Source organism: Buceros rhinoceros, unplaced genomic scaffold (genome assembly GCF_000710305.1).
Source record: "Buceros rhinoceros silvestris isolate BGI_N320 unplaced genomic scaffold, ASM71030v1 scaffold39269, whole genome shotgun sequence".
Taxonomy (NCBI): domain Eukaryota; kingdom Metazoa; phylum Chordata; class Aves; order Bucerotiformes; family Bucerotidae; genus Buceros; species Buceros rhinoceros.
Genome location: NW_010430427.1, coordinates 442 through 17,763, shown reverse-complemented (window position 1 = coordinate 17,763; position 17,322 = coordinate 442). Strand labels below are relative to the sequence as shown.

Genomic DNA, 17,322 nt, shown 5'->3' with positions numbered 1-17,322 from the left:
ATAAACTGCCTTAAAAATGTATCAAGCATTACCTGACTGATTCGACATTGGCATTTGCCCCGTTATTAAAAGGCACAAAAGAGTGAGCAGTGAAAGTGTTCAGCATCACATCCATTATTGTCAGTAAATTCATCGAGATTAGCAAAAAATCATTATTAAACACACGTTTAATATTCACCATGTAGATCGGTAAGGAATCTTTTTTGGAAGGAGTAAGAAAATAAATCTGGAAAAGGCAGACATTTAAATCTGACGTCCCAAGACGCAAAGGCTCTTCCTAGAAATCTACCTTCAAATCTTCCCAGAATAGTTTTCCCAGCTACGTATCACTCAGCAATCACTCAAAAAGATTTCGCGACCCACAAGCCCGCCTTCCAGCAGCACTGCGATACCGCAGCAGCATCGTCGGCAGCGTGGAGCCCTTCTGGTGCGTCTTGGGTCGCAGACACACCGAGAGTGATGAGGCTAGAGAGGCATCGGCGTGCTGCTGCCCCACCGCCGGTCTGCTGGCTGCTTCATTACACCCGCAGTCCCTAACAGCCTGCACAAACCAGAAGAGGCAGATCTGCCTTTTTTTAGCCGTAGTTGAGGTTCCCAAAGTCACCCCGGGTAACAGAGGCAGCAGCCGGCTCCAGCAAAATCGGGGTCAGATCTCGGCTGCCCTTCTTCAAACAGTCTTTCGCTCAGCTTGTGCTCGGTGATGATGTCTTCCACCCGAGTTATGTAAAGCAAGGATAACAACACTCCCAGGAACTGTGAAAGGAAGGGCCAGCTCTAGTCAGGGATCAAACACTGCTCATCTCACACTTCTCGCAGCAGTTTTTACAAATTACCATCTGTCTGTCAGACGGAGAGGCCGGTATGCAGTACATATACATCAGAAACTCCCACCGTGTTATTCTTTGCATATAGGGGTATATGCATATATGGATCCTTTTTGTGAAGCCCTAATTCAGCAGAAGAACTTCCACCCCTGTGGCCTTGCAGTGTTTAGAAAGTCTCACTGGACACAGCTAGGGGGAGGGAAGGAAGGACTCAAAAAACCCAAGCAAAACCAAATTAACCCACCGAATCACAGGAATCCTACTAAATTACTGGGATGCCACCTCAGCTTATCAGTTACGTTACATTAAAATTAAAACCTCTAATTAAATATAGTCACATGGGATTTCACATACCGTAGATTCTCCCCTCACTGGCTAACATGCTGGCCCCTTCTTACCTGGGGCAGCAATATGCCGAGCAGCACGCCAGCCATGATGCTGTAGTTGTCCAGAAACCAAATAAGCACCGCATTCGTGCATCCGCGGACGTAAATGATGTGCTGAACACTCAAGCGCTGCAGAATAACGGAGCAAAGGTTCAAACGGGCAGTTGCACTGCTGTATGATACAGAACACACGGTAACTCGAAACTCAGGGAGGCAAATTCTGTCCTCCGGCCCATCTCTTTAAACCTGCTGAATTTAACAGAGACCTCACCACTAGTTCATCTGTTTTTAAGTTGTTCCACACCTGGAAAAGTTGGGGGGGGTTAACCTTTTTTTATTGTTTTAAACTTTTTCAGCAATGACTTTTCTAAAAGAAATGCACCCAGTTCTCATTTTAGAGAGAAGCCTCTCCCCAGCTTTTATCTCTGTGTCCAAGCTGAACGTACAGCAGTGGAAAAAAATAAACTGTGGACCAAGTGCTTTTGCAGCAGACTCTAAGCAGGGCAGGAACAAGAGGATTTCAGCTTCGGTCCTGCAAGCTGCACCGCACCGTGACCCTAACCCATAATATAGAAAGCACTTGAGGCTGCAAAGAGTCCTAAGCAGATGAATGGGGTAAAGTTAAGCATATGCTTAAGTGCTCTGAGGTTAGAGCCAGGCTGGAGCTTTAGGTGATTAAGCCATAAATTGGTGAATCTCAATGCAGACAGGTCATATGTGAAGATAACCGGTAATCCCCAAAACCAACAACTGCAGTTGGCATTGTGTGCCAAGTGCCTCAAAGGAGCTGGGGAGAGGGGCTTTTTCAGACTGCTCCCGCACCAGCACTCCAGAGCCAGGAGCGGAGAACTCGAGGCAGATCCAATGACTGATTTCCCTTCTTAATCACTCTGCAATTAGTGCAGTGAGCCAGCAGTCTCTGCTCTGGAGTCACTGGGGCTATTCCCAAGAGGGAAGACTTAAGAAGGAGGAGGTTCCAGCCCATTCCTGGAGGGAGGAGAGGGCTGCCAACACAATCTGGGAAATCCCACTCCTCTTCCAGGCTTAAAAATAAAACACCCGCTACAGGGATATAACATACTGAGAAACAGCTAAGTCGGCTTCACCAAGACGGATTTACTTAGTGAGAGACTTCGGCTTATAAGTGATAAAAGCTTTCCCCAGCTCAAGTCACTATGCAAAAGTAGGAAAGCATCTTTCTTTGCATTCAGCGTGCAATCAGAGTAAGGGGTTGAGCTTTGGGAAGACGTGCTTCATGCACATCAAGCGAGGAATTCTGGAAGGGAAGACAGCACAATCAAACAAGATTAGTTTTTTTAAATTATGAAAGTTATTCCAGACAAAATAATTGCTGATTTAACTGTCTGGTCGATTTAGGCATGCAGAAGACTATTTTTTAACTGACGAATAAAATGCAGACCAGCATCACTCTTTGCCATGACAGGGCAGACACTGGTTACGTTACCTCTTTGTCAATGGTTTTGTATCCACACATCGTATTCACAATGCCTGTCTGAAAAGAAAGCAACAAATATAAACTGTAGCAGAAAACAAAACCCACAAAACCAATTTATTTCTACTCATAAAAATTTTACTCATTTTACTTTCTTCACATAAAAGCAACAGCAGAGTTATTTCCTAGTCCAACACCAGTTCCTTCCAGCAGCGCCAGGGTCAGATTTAGAAACGTGATTTCAGGGAAATCAGTATTGCCAGTGTGTCACCACACATTTGAACCAAATCTATCCAGCGAAACCAGTGTGGTGTCAGCACGCAAAGCCAGCTACACCAGAGTGGGACACCACAGCTGGTTTCACAGAAATAGCAGCTGGTTCTCATTTTAAAGCCTTCATAACTGAACACTTCTCTAAGAAAAACAGCGGTTAATACGGCCATGGTGCCATCGCAATGACCAATTTAAGCTGAGAAATACCTAAACTGCCAAAAAGTCCAGTATTATGAATACTCAGATGAACATTTTACAAGACCGTATTTATTGTAACATAGTTTTAATATCATTATATATATGAATATAAAATCCACCTATTTTTAAAAAGACTGGGTGCTTGTATTCATCACAGATTACTAATGCATTTTTTGTAGGTATGTAATATTTTGTGCAGGGCCCAAAGCTCTACCAGACCTGGCACAGCTAACCTGAAAATACCGTCCTTCACTTATAAACGAGCCAGTGTAAAGCCCACCAGCATCAAAGGAAGCCAAGAACAAAGCCAAAGACGTGGAAGAAAATGAGAATGCACAAATGAAGAAAATAAGGCAGAGCAAACTCTGCTGTATTGATATACCCCCCCTCAGAATTAAAACAAGATGTAGAAATGAGATGTCTAAACACTGGTGGCTTCTGAGAGGTAGCCTGGGGCTCCCAGGTCACCTCCCCAAGAAGGAAGAGGGATGTTTGCAGAAGATGGATGTTACAAAATGGCAGAAACACCAGCCAGGGTCAAGTTTTTTAAGCCCCCCAAAAGCTGGGCTCTCACCTAGACACGCAACTGGCTGACAAACAAGGATGGGCACATTCCTACAAAAAAAAGCAGCTGACTATTTCACAGGTCTGTTGGGAAAGTGTGAGGGTTACCCGCCTGTCAGCTACAGGTAATAAATACTCTGGGAAGTCAAAGTTGGCAATACCAAGCACCAGCATGTTCCTGTGTCCGGTGTGAGTGATTTCACGCTTACAAAATGCTTGAGCCTACCCGACCAACGCGTGGCCATCCCCAAAATACGTGACCACAAGGAACACACTGACATCATTTAATTTTAAACATGGCATTTGCTAACAGGACAAGAAAATGTGTGCAAGAAAATGCACGCACTGCAGATAAATGCATCAGAAACAGAGGTTTACGGGTGTTTGGGGACTGACTTTTATCTGCTACTCAAGTCAAAGTATTTCTCAAAAGTTTACACTAAAGAATAGTCCCTTCAGAACCCCCCAGGATGAGCCTGGCTCATGTTAGCTTTTTCAGAGGATCAGAATCCAGCCCCCGACATTAGCGGGAGTTTTCCATGACTCCAAAGCGAATGAGTAATCACAAAACGTATCTGTAGTTTTCCAGGACAGAAACCAGCCTGTATTTGGAAGCATTTGTCAAACATACAAGATTTATACATCTTCTGGTTGGTTTTTTTCCCCTGAGGCAGCTGGCCATGCAGCCGCGGTGTTAGTGTCATCCTGCCGAGGATGCGTCCACGCCGCTTCGACTTCACCAGGCACATCGATGGCATCCCAGCGAGGCAAACCCACAAGCCCTAACGCACCACAGCATCTCGCTAAACAGCCTACCCTTAAATAAGAAGTTTGCTTGTTACTTTGGGGTTTCTCCCCGTCGTTCGATTAACTTCCCTGAGCTTAACACACTTTGCAGGCTACCTTTAGGCTGCAAGTAGTCTCAGCCCCCTCTCCCCAGTTGCCAACGCAGCATATGGAGAACATACCCCCTATTTTCTCAGAGAAGTTCTTGTTTTAGGGCTTTCCTGCCTGACAGGTTGCGTTTGAAATCCCCAGTGTGTTTGATTACTTGTGCTGCGCTGGAAAGGCACCCGGCATTATTAGCCACTGGTTATTGCAGCCTTCACAGTACTGCTCTTTCCACGCACATCAGCTGATCTTTTAAAATCAGACCCCAACAAGGAAATGAAAGCCACAGAAAAACAAGCAGTATTTTGAACAACCACTAAAAAGCCAGATTGCCCTTGACTAGCCAGCTCTGTCTTCCATCAGCCGAGGGCAAAATCCTGAGCTCTTCTGCTCAGCGCAGCTGTGGATCGGCAGATACTATTTTCATACGCGCAACTTTCTTATCCTCGAACACCTACGACTTAAAGCATAACTGTTTAGCTTTGGTTTCTGAGAATAAATCAAAGCTCAGCACAGATTTAAACAGAGTCTTTCTCACACAAAAAAATGTGTAAGCACACGTTACAAACACCTTCATGTTGTACACATTGCTCAGCAACACCTAGCAGGATTGCTGACACAACTATCGCATTTATTTTGGCTTTCTTCAGATTAAACACAGCTTTTTTCACTTGAACAACCATGCTCAAGGCAGACACTGAAAGGGCAGCACATAGCAGGCACTGGCAGACTCTCCATCATGAGCTCTACTGCGTCTGCTCTTACACATACTCTATCTCTCCGCCTCACGTTCAGAACAAAGACCAAAACCCAGCAAGGCAGGGATTGCCCACACTGGTTTTAAGTGCAGGAATAGCTCTTTATCAAACTCAGCGTTACATCCACCCCTCAAATGAAAAAAGATTAATCACAACTGCTAAAATTTATATAAAACACATTTGCGTGGAACTTAATGCCTGCTCCTAGTGCTGCCAGCACCAGTCACTACCAGTTCACAGTAGACTGAAGTTCATCGAGACTCCAGCAGACGGGGTGTCCTTCCATCCTTCCAGGGAGGATTTTACAGAGAAGCAAGGAGGGCAGCTTTCAAGGATGGGTCAGGGCAGAGCAACAGCTCCACTCTAAACCTGTGCCCACAAGGATGCACAGATCCTGAGGTCATTTGTCAACAGTTCTGGATTTTTCTAGATGATGGGGTCATTCTGTTTGGTTTTTAATTCACACAGCAGCTGGAGAACATCACTCCAACCACCACCCATGGAAGCAGCTGGGGCCCAGGCTTCCTGGCAAAGCTGGAGCAGCAAACCCTGGGGAAAACACCAACAAAACTTAACTTGAAGCAGCCCTGGTTCAGGCCAGCCATGAGGTCAGAGGAGCTCCCAAGACTCCTTTCTAGGACTGTGTAGTGCTAAGACGGACCAGAGCCAACACATCTAATTCATTATTTTCTCCTTTTCAAGTTGTCAAGGCACACAGATCCATAGCTCCCCTTTTTGGGAGGGTCCCATTTTCCTTCACTTCTGCCCCAGACTTTCTGAAGTAAGTACCTTCTGAAGTGTATGCCAGCCACCCGTCTGCGAGCAGCAATACCGAGACGCCAGGACTTACGTTATTTGTGACGCAGCAAGTGTAGGGCACCCCGCAGGCCAGCGGTCCTGGCGCCGCACAGTTGTGGTACACATTTTTGGACCAATCTCTGTAATCTTCCCCACCACAGCACTTAAACTGGAAAAAGCAACACAAAAGGCAAAGGAAAAAAAAATAGTTCTATCTTATCAGAAACTCTTCTAGTAAGTAGAAAACAAAGTAAGAAGAAAACACTTGAGCACTGAGCTACCCAGCAACTTGGTCATTTTATCAGCAAGGCACGTATGAATGTATGTGACGGATACAACTGAGAAGAATTAAAGATGTAAGCAGCATTCCTTCACCACTCCTCAGGGTGCCAGAGCAAAACACTCAGGGCTAAGTTCCACCTCCCGTCTTTTCCGAGTTGAAAGATTACCTTTCCACGTCTGGTTATCAACGAACAATTTTTTTCACTGACTCCATCTCAAGCTGTTAGATACTTTTTCAATGTTTTTAAGGATTGTGACTACATTTCTAAACAAGTCTACAAGGCAGAAGTGTTGCTATAAGGTATAAAAATAATCTCAGCAAAACATTTTGGGTATAATTTAGAAGTGAAATCTGGCAAATGCTGTGAGTTTACACCAACTTAATACAGATATTAACTTTCTATTCTAAACAAATGGAAAAGGAGCCGTTTATTTCATCACTAAAATGCATATTCACTGTACACATACATGATTTTGGGCAGTGTATGGAAACTTTAAAGCAGTCTGAAGTCTAACGACAAGATTTCCTCAGGATGGTTTGCTTTTGACAGACTTTCCATGATGACGCTGTTTTTCAAAGCAGGCTGCCATCTCCATAACGATGCCATAAAACACACATATCACTTCCTAAGTTAACTTTTTTTTTTGGTTTTAATCATTATTTGGCATGGTCACTGGCCTCACATGGGCCTTGACACCACGTTTCTGAACATTTTCTGCTTGGTCTCTGAACTGCATGGCAGAACTCTTCAATAACCCAATAAATGTTTCAACATGCTAGCCTTAAAAAAAAATTTTAAAAAGGCTGTGAGTCAACTCCACATGCCATTAGGTAATGCCCAGCTGGGCTCAACACCATTTCTGAACTTTAATTACAGGTATATACGCTTCCACAGGCACTTCCTTTGAAAAACTACCTTGTTAAAGAGCGTCCTATATGCCCTTGAGTGAAAATACAATGGCCCAGCATCAAACAGCCTAACTGTCGCCTAATTTCTCTTTATCCGGTGCCTTCTGTTAACAAGATGCTTTTGAATGTCCTGGACCAGACAGCAGAAATGCTGAGCGCAAGAATCTGGGTGGAATTTAGGCTGAATTAGTCTGAATCCAGCTGTGGGGCTCCTCTAAGCCTACATGTTAGCAGGATCTGGCGTGGAGCTTCTGAATCACAGCTACCAAGGCAAAACCTTCACGTTGCCTCCACTTTCTTGCAGCGGTTTAGAGGGCTTCAAAGGCCAGCTTGGATGCTGGAGGAGCCCGTGCTGCAGCAATGCTGTAACAGATGACGCAGGCGATCTCCTCCCCCTCGTCAATAAGAATTTGATTATCACGTCACTGGAAAAACTCAAAGCTGCGGCCGAGGACCTACCGCATCTTGACACTGAATCAGTCCCAGGGAAAAGAAAACCACCACAAACCTGCTTTTGAACAGAATCCATGATGTTCTTGAAGTCTAAATCATCATAGTAATTCTCAATTCCTCTTCTAATATTATCGTTCAAAAAGTTGATTGTCTAGAAGGCAAAAGTAACATAAGATTCACAAACAAAATTAGCAGAGCAGGTTAAAGTGACAAGTGTAATTGATGAGCACAAAAGATAAAGCTTCTTTTCCTCTTTTTTTTTGGTAAGAAAAAACAAATACCTTTTAAAAATAAATCACAGCACCATCCTGCAGGGACTGAACATCTGATCTCTTTTCAGGAAGCAGCCTCACTGCCGGTTTTGTGCTGAGCGATGCTAACAGTGCGACAGTTCTCCAGCGAGGTGCTGCTTCTTTGAGGCTCTCCAAGCATCTCCCAGAGATGGGCTGGTTATCCCCAGGCAGGATCCCTCCCACTGGGCACTGGGGATCCCTGTTGTCTTCTGTGTGACAGAATGGAGGGTTTGGGTGGTGGGTCTTGGCACTGTGGTCTGCACCAAGCCCTGGGAGACAAGACCTGACTGTGTCTTTGTTCACCATTTGCCATGAATTTTATTTTCCATTAATTTTATTTTCAGCATTTTATTTTCCAAGGAGTCCATAACTGCCAGATAAAGAGCTTTATTCCACTTTAAGCCGAACAAATGTATACCTGTACGTTTTACAGTGGGTTTTTGGAGAACTACGGCAGTGGAGCTCTTGCAGATATAAAATGGTATCTCCTCTGCTTGGCATATTAGAAATTAAATCAACAAAAGGTTTTTAAAGTTCAGAAGATGAGGCAAAAAAGAAAAAATTAGTGTTTCGTTTTCAACACCCAGCACATCCACAGCACAGCAAAAAACAGGACTAATCATAACCAGAGCATAACAACTTTCCTTTCAGTCCAGCTCCTAAAATGACCAAAGGTAAATCCTTACAGGTCAGAAATACACTCACTCATTATCTCAGTATTACAAACGGCAACACTTGAAACCAAACCAGAACAAAAATTATCTCATCAGTGATTAAACATAACACAGGGTTTTGCAGGACAAGCCTAACTGGCCAAGAATGAACAGCAGCAACTACCAACAACTCTTGCACTACCTCACTGAGACTTGACACATTTGAGAAGGAAATAAAGAAATGGGGAAAACTCAATGAGACGTGCAAAACAATAATCAACATTTACGTAGAGGCTATTACCCTAAGCTTTTATTAAACACTTCCTTCTCCTCCCCATACTAACCCCAACTCCTCCATCAACCTCGTAAAACAAGCAAAGACCTGTCCCTGAGCATAGCCGTCCTGCTCAGACAGCCAATACCCGGGTCAGGAAAACGTTTACTGCACAAACCTCCAACAATACATTTCATTTGTCCAAAAGTCAACAGCAATTCTTCCCCCCACCCTCAGCAAATACCATACTTGGCATTTACTTAATTTTCTCTCAGCATCCCATGATGCCCACCAGGCAGGCTGATCTGCTCCCTTTGGGCGAGCCCGGTGCTCCCACCACAATTCAGAATACATCCTTGTGTGGGGGCAAGGCGACACCTACAGCGACGGCTAACGACAGCTTCTAGAAATTAAGATAATTCATCCTCTGCTCTCACAAAACAAGTTCATGACTCTGGTCCAGCATGGAGTAAGAGGAAAACACTAGCTAGGGAGAATGTAATGCCACTTCAAAACAAATAACAGTGAGTTATTATTTTTTTTGAAAAATCCTTTTTAAAGCTTTTTATTTTACTAACATATGTAATACAATATGTGTTACTTCTTTTTGGGAAAATGAGATTGGGGAGGTTTGGGGTGGGGAGGGAAGAGGCTAGAAGAGTTAAGGTTTTACACAGTTACAGCATGATTGTACATGATGGGATCAGAAATTAGTTACATTGCTTATGGATGTAGGCAGGGAAGAGCTGTCCTTTAGGTAAAGTAAAACATTTTGGCCACTGAAATATAACAAAGTCTCCAACTCTAGCTGGAAACTTCCCAAATCAGCAGTCTGAGACCCAGATGGCAAATCAGAAGAAAGCACTTTGTAATACACGAGGAGCTGGAAACTTGTTTTGCCTGTTTTGCACATTCTTGGTTACCAGATTTTATCCAAATTATTTAATCTGGAACTCATCTCCAGAACAGGTGGCCAATCCCACCCATCCCCGAACCTGAAAAGCCTGGAAAAGTCTGGACCTGCCTTCAGACCTCCACCCATGAGTGCTCGAGTGACAGCTTTAACACCTTTTATTGGCTCAGTCGCATGGCTCTAGTGTCATGGATTGTGAGCAATGTATCTTGGTGATCAAAACCTAAACACATGAGTCTCACCTGGTTTCTGAAGATGAGGGCCACCACTCCACCAGTCAGCTCAATCAGCAAGCAGATACCCAGAATGTACATGAACTGCAGAAAAACCATTGCAAGTGAGTCTTTAAACAGAACAACCCCCAACTGCTCTTTCAGTTAGTGTCCTTAGGGCTCTAACACTCGATTGCCAATAAACTTGGCTTTCTGCGTATGAGTTGCCATTTTAAAGAACAACATAAAATTACGGGTTTGTTCTTATAAAACTGTTTGTGTCACCAGAAAGCCTCTTCTCCTCACTCGAGTCATTCTGGGGTTTGTCCAATTGGTCAACATTATTTTCTGCTTTGAATGGACTCAAAACCAACTGATGCATTTATCACGCCAAGATCCTTCTCTCCATAGCAGCATCGCAGAGAAAGCAGCATGTTAATGGACTGCCACAAACCACACTGAGCTTGTTTCTGTGCTTTCTACAAAAACTGTACTTACCTGTTAACTTCTATCTTCTGGGTGAAGCACTGCTTCCAGATAACCCAAACTACCCTCTAGTAAATTGCCAGTGTTAAATCAAAGCAAAATCCTGGGCTTTTGCTGGTACCTTTTCGCGTGTTGCTTTTGAAGAGGAAGCTGAGCCATGCGGCATCACCGAGCCAGCTGAGCGCAGAGGCTGCACAATGGGCACTAACAGCACTTGCTATGCTCAGTGCTAAGACAAATCACATCTGCTAGCTCTCCATTTATTTATTCCTGCATGTGTATATATATATACATGCTCGCTTACACAACCACAATACACTCATCTGTGACTACTTATCAAAGCGCATGCAAAATACGAATAACACCAAGAAATCCATAGCAACACCATGAGATAACTGCGATATGCCAGTACTTGAAATGCTTTTCCAACCCAAAGGATTCTTTAGGCATAAAAGATGGCTGTTACATGAATTTACGCCTGCTTCCTAGCAATGAACTTCATCAGGAGCAAAGTTTTATGATCCTTCATCTGAAAAGAATCTCTAAAGCTCCACCCTGAAAGGTGGTTTAATTTCCGTGCTCTCAATACCCGGTATCACTGTCACAGTCTCACCAGGCAGATCTCTCTTCTCCTGCTAAATCTGCAATCAGTCAGAGGAAAAGCATCGAGGACTTTCTTCGCTTAAATACCCTCCTGAGTTTGCTACTTCAGTGAGAACAGAAAATGACCTTGGCATCAGAGGTCATGGTGAAAGAAGCCACCATTGCTTAAAGACAGACTCTCAGTAAAATTCCAGCCTAATTTCAAAATCCACCGTCAAGTCTTGCTTGACTTGCGTACCACGCATTTAACGTTTCTCTAGACTGAACTGACATGAAGGTGAAAATTATGTCTTCACACACTATTTTTAATTAGTTGTATGTGCAACTTCCATCTGCAACCAGGAATTTCCCTAAAATTTCCCCTTTCTGAGGCACTGGAGAGAAACCCTGTGTCCCTTTCATCCCTCCCTTCGGGTCGTTCTTGCAAAGTCCTGCGGTGCTGCACAGCTAAGGTCGTAACATACATCTCTCCATCTCAGTCCTTCAGCCTGACCCGGGGGTTCTTTCTCCACTGGCTTCCTCAAAGTTGAAATGAGAAGCGTTTGGAGAACCACGCGAAACTGCTCATCTCTGCACTTAGATGTCCCAGCAAGCGGGTTCACAGCTTTAGGAAATCCCCTGTACCGAAGGGGGAAGGTTTTTCTTCTGCCAAAGGGTAGAACTAATTCCTCTTCTCTAACACAGCTTCCCTAAGCAGGGCACATGCCTATGGTATGGCCAGCGCAGCGAAAGAACAAGCACTGCGGTGCCAGGCTAGCGTCAAATGGTATGTCAACAGCTGAGTTTGCACAAGATCCAACGCCAGCTGATAATAATTCACGTTCCCCACTGTTTTCCATAAAGCCCTTAACTATTGCACCCTGCTCCAACCCTTGCTGGAGCAGTTACTGCTCCCTGATGGAGGGACATCTGTAGTCCGTGGTTAGGGGACCAGTGCCATAAAGCAGCTTCAGATCCAATGAAAATCAAAAAAGCAACTTCACTGCAGTATTTTTCAGCGCAGTCATAATTATGGCTTTGAATTCAGGTGACAGTGAAACGCAAAAGCGATAAGCCTTAAATATTAAGAATAAAACCCCCAACACTTACTGCTTGAAGTAGGCATAAGTTATCTCTTAAAGAAGCCAGCACTCCCACAAAAGATACGAGGAACATGATAATGCCCAGGAGTATTAAAATAATTGCTGGGGCTAGAAAGGCACTTTCTAGAGTTTTGTACTTCTGTCTTTCAACTTCTGCATAAATTCCAACTGCAAGGACAAGAGCTCCGATCACCTGAAAGAGAAAAAGAGAAGAGCCCAGATGTTACTCTTTTCCCAGTAAGCACAGAGGTGTTATTTTGTGAGTACACAGGAAGTTGTGACTACTCACTTCAGAGCTCATTGTAAGCAATGAAACGCTCAAATCAGAAGTGTGGATTAAAAAAACCCTCAAAGACTAAAGCAGAAAAGCGCTGAGTTAGAAAAAACTGGGATTTGTTCATTTCAAAAATGTATTTAATAATGTTTTACCATTCTGGAAGTTAAACAAGTTGACACATAGGTCACTGGTTGAAATGTAATTTATTACTCAGCTGAGATCACATACATTACATACACTAGCAAATGCCATGGCATTAATGTTCCTCCTTTGCGTGTCGGTCTGTGCTTCCCTCTGTGCGTACGTACGTATATACGTCTCTAACACAACACGATTTCTAACCAGCCTGCCATCCACAGCTTGTATGGCCCTTCCTATCAGCTCCTGTTGTATTTGGGCTCAGTGAATATGGCCAGGCGTATCCTATCCATCCACTCCTCCCACCATGGGGGGAACTGCACCACATTTAAAACAAACAAGCAAAAAAACCAAACCACAAAACCCTACAAGTTTGAAATTACACCGTTTCCTGAGCTCTACGAGATAAAGCTGACAAGCAAAGCAAGAAGTGATGCATTTCATTTAGCAAAGGTATTTCAATCAAAATAATTATGGCTAAGTCTAAATCATTTGTACTAAACCTACAGTGCGATGCAATTCACTTTGAATTACATGGAATTTAGAGGAACAAAATAGCCCCCAACACTTAATCATTAAAATTGCAGTGGGAAAACTGTACTGCCGATGCCATCAGCCAGGCGCATCCTCAGGGAAGGGCCCAGATTCAAATCGACCACTTTGGCGATCTGATAAACAACTCTCCCCTTTTCCGACCCGACATTTCGGCACCAACCTCGAGCCTCCTCCCTGCACACCAACAGCAAGGAGAACATGGTCCCTGTATCTAAGAAGCTTTTTGATCTCGCATGGTACATGCCAGACAAAAGTCTGGATGGATACGTGGCATACTTAGTTGCAAGACCGTGAGCCCAACAGTTGAAATATTTTTTAAATTATGGGATTTCTCAAAATAACCAACAACTTCCTGGAAATTCTTGATTTTCTACAGTAACAATAAAACACCCAAAGGCCAGTACGTGAGGAATGCCATCAGGTGTCAATTAAAAAAGAAAAACCTCAGAAGGGTTCACCCATAAAAATAAATATACCGACACTGTTTAAAAAGCAACTTAAAATTTTACACAACCAAATTCAGAGTAACTCTCCCTCTGGCAAATTCAGAAATTGTACCGATCTCGGAAGGCAGAAGAGAAAACACCATGGAGAAGTAACCGGTACCAAATCTACCATTCATATGCTTCTACTGTAAAACTGCAAATAGGGGGGTTTATTACTAAATAGTCAATTTGTAGTGTTAGTTTTAGTCTTTAAAAAAAATCAGTGACTCAAGTAATAAAGTATAAACTACTTTTCAATCTGAAGACAGCATAAACAAATCCATTAAACTTTTAAAACACAGATATAATAATGGAGGGAAGAGTCTCAGAACGACACAAAACAATTACAGAACATTAAACGGGTGACTGTACATTTCTGTGTGATTCAGGAGTTCTAGCGCTGCTATTATTTTTTTAAAAAAATGAAACACAAAAACCTCAAAACCAAAAAACCTGGTACCTTTGTGCCTGGACCACACTTACCCTGCTCGCAAAGCAGCAGATAATAAACCGTGAAGGCAGACTCCCCTGCAAACACTAATGCACCATTAACAAGCTCCACATTTGCCTCACAGAATCTTTGTTTAGAAAATTTCAAACAACAAACATTGGATGTAAAATAGGAGGATTAAGCTTAATGGGGGTTATCTGAACTTCAGAAGTATGTTGCTTCACGACTTGAACATTTACTGAAATGTCTGTCTCAGCCTTAATTTTCTTATCAAAGCCTTCAATTTAAAGTGGTTTTTTGTTTTAAAGATGCAAAAGTGCCCTTGAGTAGAAATAGAAGACACCTCCTACGTTAAGAGATTACATATAGAGATATTTATATACATATGTATCTTCATCCCCTTCCACCCGCACTTTGCTCACGGACCCTCCAAGACTACTTCTGGCATTTTCAGTGGATCAGAAACTTCACTCCTGACTTTTGTTTTCCAAAACCAGCTTTGCCCAAAGAAAACCCAAAAATTCTGCCCCACCACCCCAGTCCCTGCCCATTACAGCTTTTACTGCTCCAAGGGCCAAGGCGGCCAATCTCACATCTCAGACAACGAGAGGATTAAAGCGATCTTGTGACCCACGGGGGACAAACCGGGAGCTTCTCACCACTCCTCTGCTCTCTTCCAGAAGCGCAACAAGCTGCCTGCGCTGGAAGGCTTCAGGAAACCTGACATTAAGATCATGTCTCAAGAGGAGGACTACAAAATGCCCCTGGAATAAAGCTCCCTCGAGCAATCCTAAATTAACAGGTCTGTGGCAGGCAGAGGGCACACGCCGCAGGGAGGCAGGACGACTTCGTGCTGCCTTCAGCAGCACCGTGGCTATGCCAGGGGCAACGGGTCCGCTAACAAATCAAAAACTCACACCAACCTATTGCACAGCAGGCACACCAATGCATTCCAAGTTTTAAAGCATACAACGCTATGATGAAGGAAAAAAAAAACTCACTTAAGTACACAATTAAAATCCTCATTCCTCACAGGCAGGATTTACGCTTTCATAATCTTCTGGCGTTTTAAGCATTTAATCCAAACCTTTTCAACCTTTAATACAGCCAAACCAACAGCAGCAATTATTTACGCCAAGGAGATGTGCTAACAGCAAGCATCCCACCTGCATCCCTTCTGCAGGACTGCGCCCTCCCTTCCTGTGACCGGGGAAAATGCATCTTTTCCGGAGGTAGCCCACCAAAGTACAGACTGTTTACATCCTGCATCCTTCACAACAGCTCCCGAGCCGGCCATTCACGCTGCCCCTGCAGGAAAAACTTACTGGCCCTGACTCACATTAAGTGAGAATCCACCAGCAAATAACAGGGACTTTCTCGGGGGCTTTTGCATGCTCAGAATTTGCTTTCCCATGGAAAAAAAAAAAAGCGTTTATTTATCAGTAGTGGGTTTAACCCTGTATTTACAATACTTGTTCTTAAATGAAATGCCTGCTCAACACCAGCACCTTCTGTTTAAAAGGCTAGATGTGGTTTCAGCCAGCAGAGGAAAAATTACATCACAGGCTCATTCACCAGCAAAACAGTTGCCAGAAAAAGTTACAGCGACAACTAGTTTTTAAAAAAGCCCAGGGTGACCACGGGAAGACACAGCAGCAACAGGGCCTGGAGCAAAAGTCCCCTCCGGCACTCCCAGCAGTGCTTTCATTTCCTTTTTGCTTTTGGATAGGGCTGATGTTTAGTTCCTGGTGTTTTAAAGCAATCCTGAGGACTCAAATCCGAGTGTTCATCACTCACTCACGTACCAGAGGAACAGCAACAGCAGGGAAGAAACCGAATGGCCTCAGCATCCTGTTCGTCAAAGCTCCCAAAAGCAGTAAAACAACACAAATCACCCAAAATTTTCGCAAGTCAACACTCCACAGCCAAACTTCACTCCCATTTAAACCAATTAAAAAAAAAAAAAATCAGTAGGAGTAACACAGCTGAAAATAGAACCAGCCCAGTGATATTTACAGCTATTAAGAGCTGCTTCGCTAAGCTAGAATAAAAGAAAATTTCAAGAGAGAAGCCCACGCGCAGTACCTCTCACAATACAGCGTGTGTTCGGCCTGAACGCCGGGAGCACGCTGCGCAGCGCCGGCCTTCCCGAGAGCCACCACCAGCGCCAGCCCCCATCCTTCCCCCTCCCGCAGCCCCCATGTGAACCCCGGGAGCGCCCTGCGCAGCCCCGGCCTTCCCGAGAGCCACCACCAGCGCCAGCCCCCATCCTTCCCCCTCCCGCAGCCCCCATGGCTCCTGCTGCCCTTTCTCCCTCCCAGGGCAAACCACCTCCCCAGCAGAGCCGACCATTGGAAGCTCTTGGTTATGAACAAGGGCAGAGCGCTGGAAATCCAGGGCAAGCAACTACAAAGAGTAAATAAAATTCTCAGGCTGCTTGAAAGAGTCTTTGTTCTCCGGGGACGCTCAGAGAATCATTTCAGAAGGGCCCTTTTTCTGCTAGCGGATTAATTTTTACATTGCGCTAGCAAGGGCCCTTGCTGCCAACAGAGAACGGAGAGAAGACAGCGTGCACGGTCCTTCACAAAGGGCACGCTGCAAAAAAAGGGTCTGAAAAATAACACAACACATTTCTCTTTTCTGAAACCCACACCTGTGGAACCGCTGCTGTGGAGTAACGCAGGGAACTTCAGGAGTGCAAACTCAAGAGTTTTCTTTGGTTGGTTTGTCTGCTGAGAAAGGCAAAAGATGCCCAGCATCTCAGAAAGTCTGAAATACACCCAAACTCTGCATTTCAGTTTGCATTCCCCCTCATATCATATAGCTTTGATCAGTCACCTACTGGCAAAGCTGGTGGATCTAAACCTCTTCTCCCACGAAACACACCAAAAGCTTCATACTCCCACCTCGTAAATACCGCCAGTACCAAGCCACACACACAGACCAGCAAAGCGAGAGCTTAAGTGGCGTTCAAAGTGAAAGAGCCACAAAGAAACACCGCCTGAGCAGCTCAGACACCAGCACAGCCCGGAGCCCCGCAGCCCGAAAACGCACCTTCGAAGATCAAGGTCGTTACACGGAGCCCGGACGGCTCCTTCCAGCCCGGGTGG

The 17,322-nt window shown here is 44.3% G+C and overlaps 1 protein-coding gene across 1 annotated transcript; it reads right to left on the bottom strand.

The window, feature by feature from the left end:
- Positions 1–600: 600 nt before the first annotated feature.
- TSPAN15 (tetraspanin 15) lies at positions 601–13,476 on the bottom strand. The gene is made up of 8 exons (XM_010143037.1): positions 13,323–13,476; positions 12,314–12,504; positions 10,166–10,240; positions 7,846–7,941; positions 6,198–6,314; positions 2,676–2,723; positions 1,223–1,339; positions 601–753 (listed from the first exon to the last, which is right to left on the bottom strand). Exons 1-8 carry the CDS (start codon positions 13,474–13,476, stop codon positions 601–603), a joined length of 951 nt encoding a protein of 316 aa, XP_010141339.1.
- Positions 13,477–17,322: the final 3,846 nt, after the last annotated feature.

Coding starts and splice junctions, on each gene's coding strand:
- TSPAN15 (XM_010143037.1), bottom strand. CDS start 13,476: ATGTTCTCCTTGCTGTTGGTGTGCAGGGAGGAGGCTCGAGGTTGGTGC. Junction 7,942..10,165: donor CCCTCATCTTCAGAAACCAG/GTGAGACTCATG, acceptor TTTGCCTTCTAG/ACAATCAACTTTTTGAACGA. Junction 1,340..2,675: donor ACAAAACCATTGACAAAGAG/GTAACGTAACCA, acceptor GTTATTCTGCAG/CGCTTGAGTGTTCAGCACAT.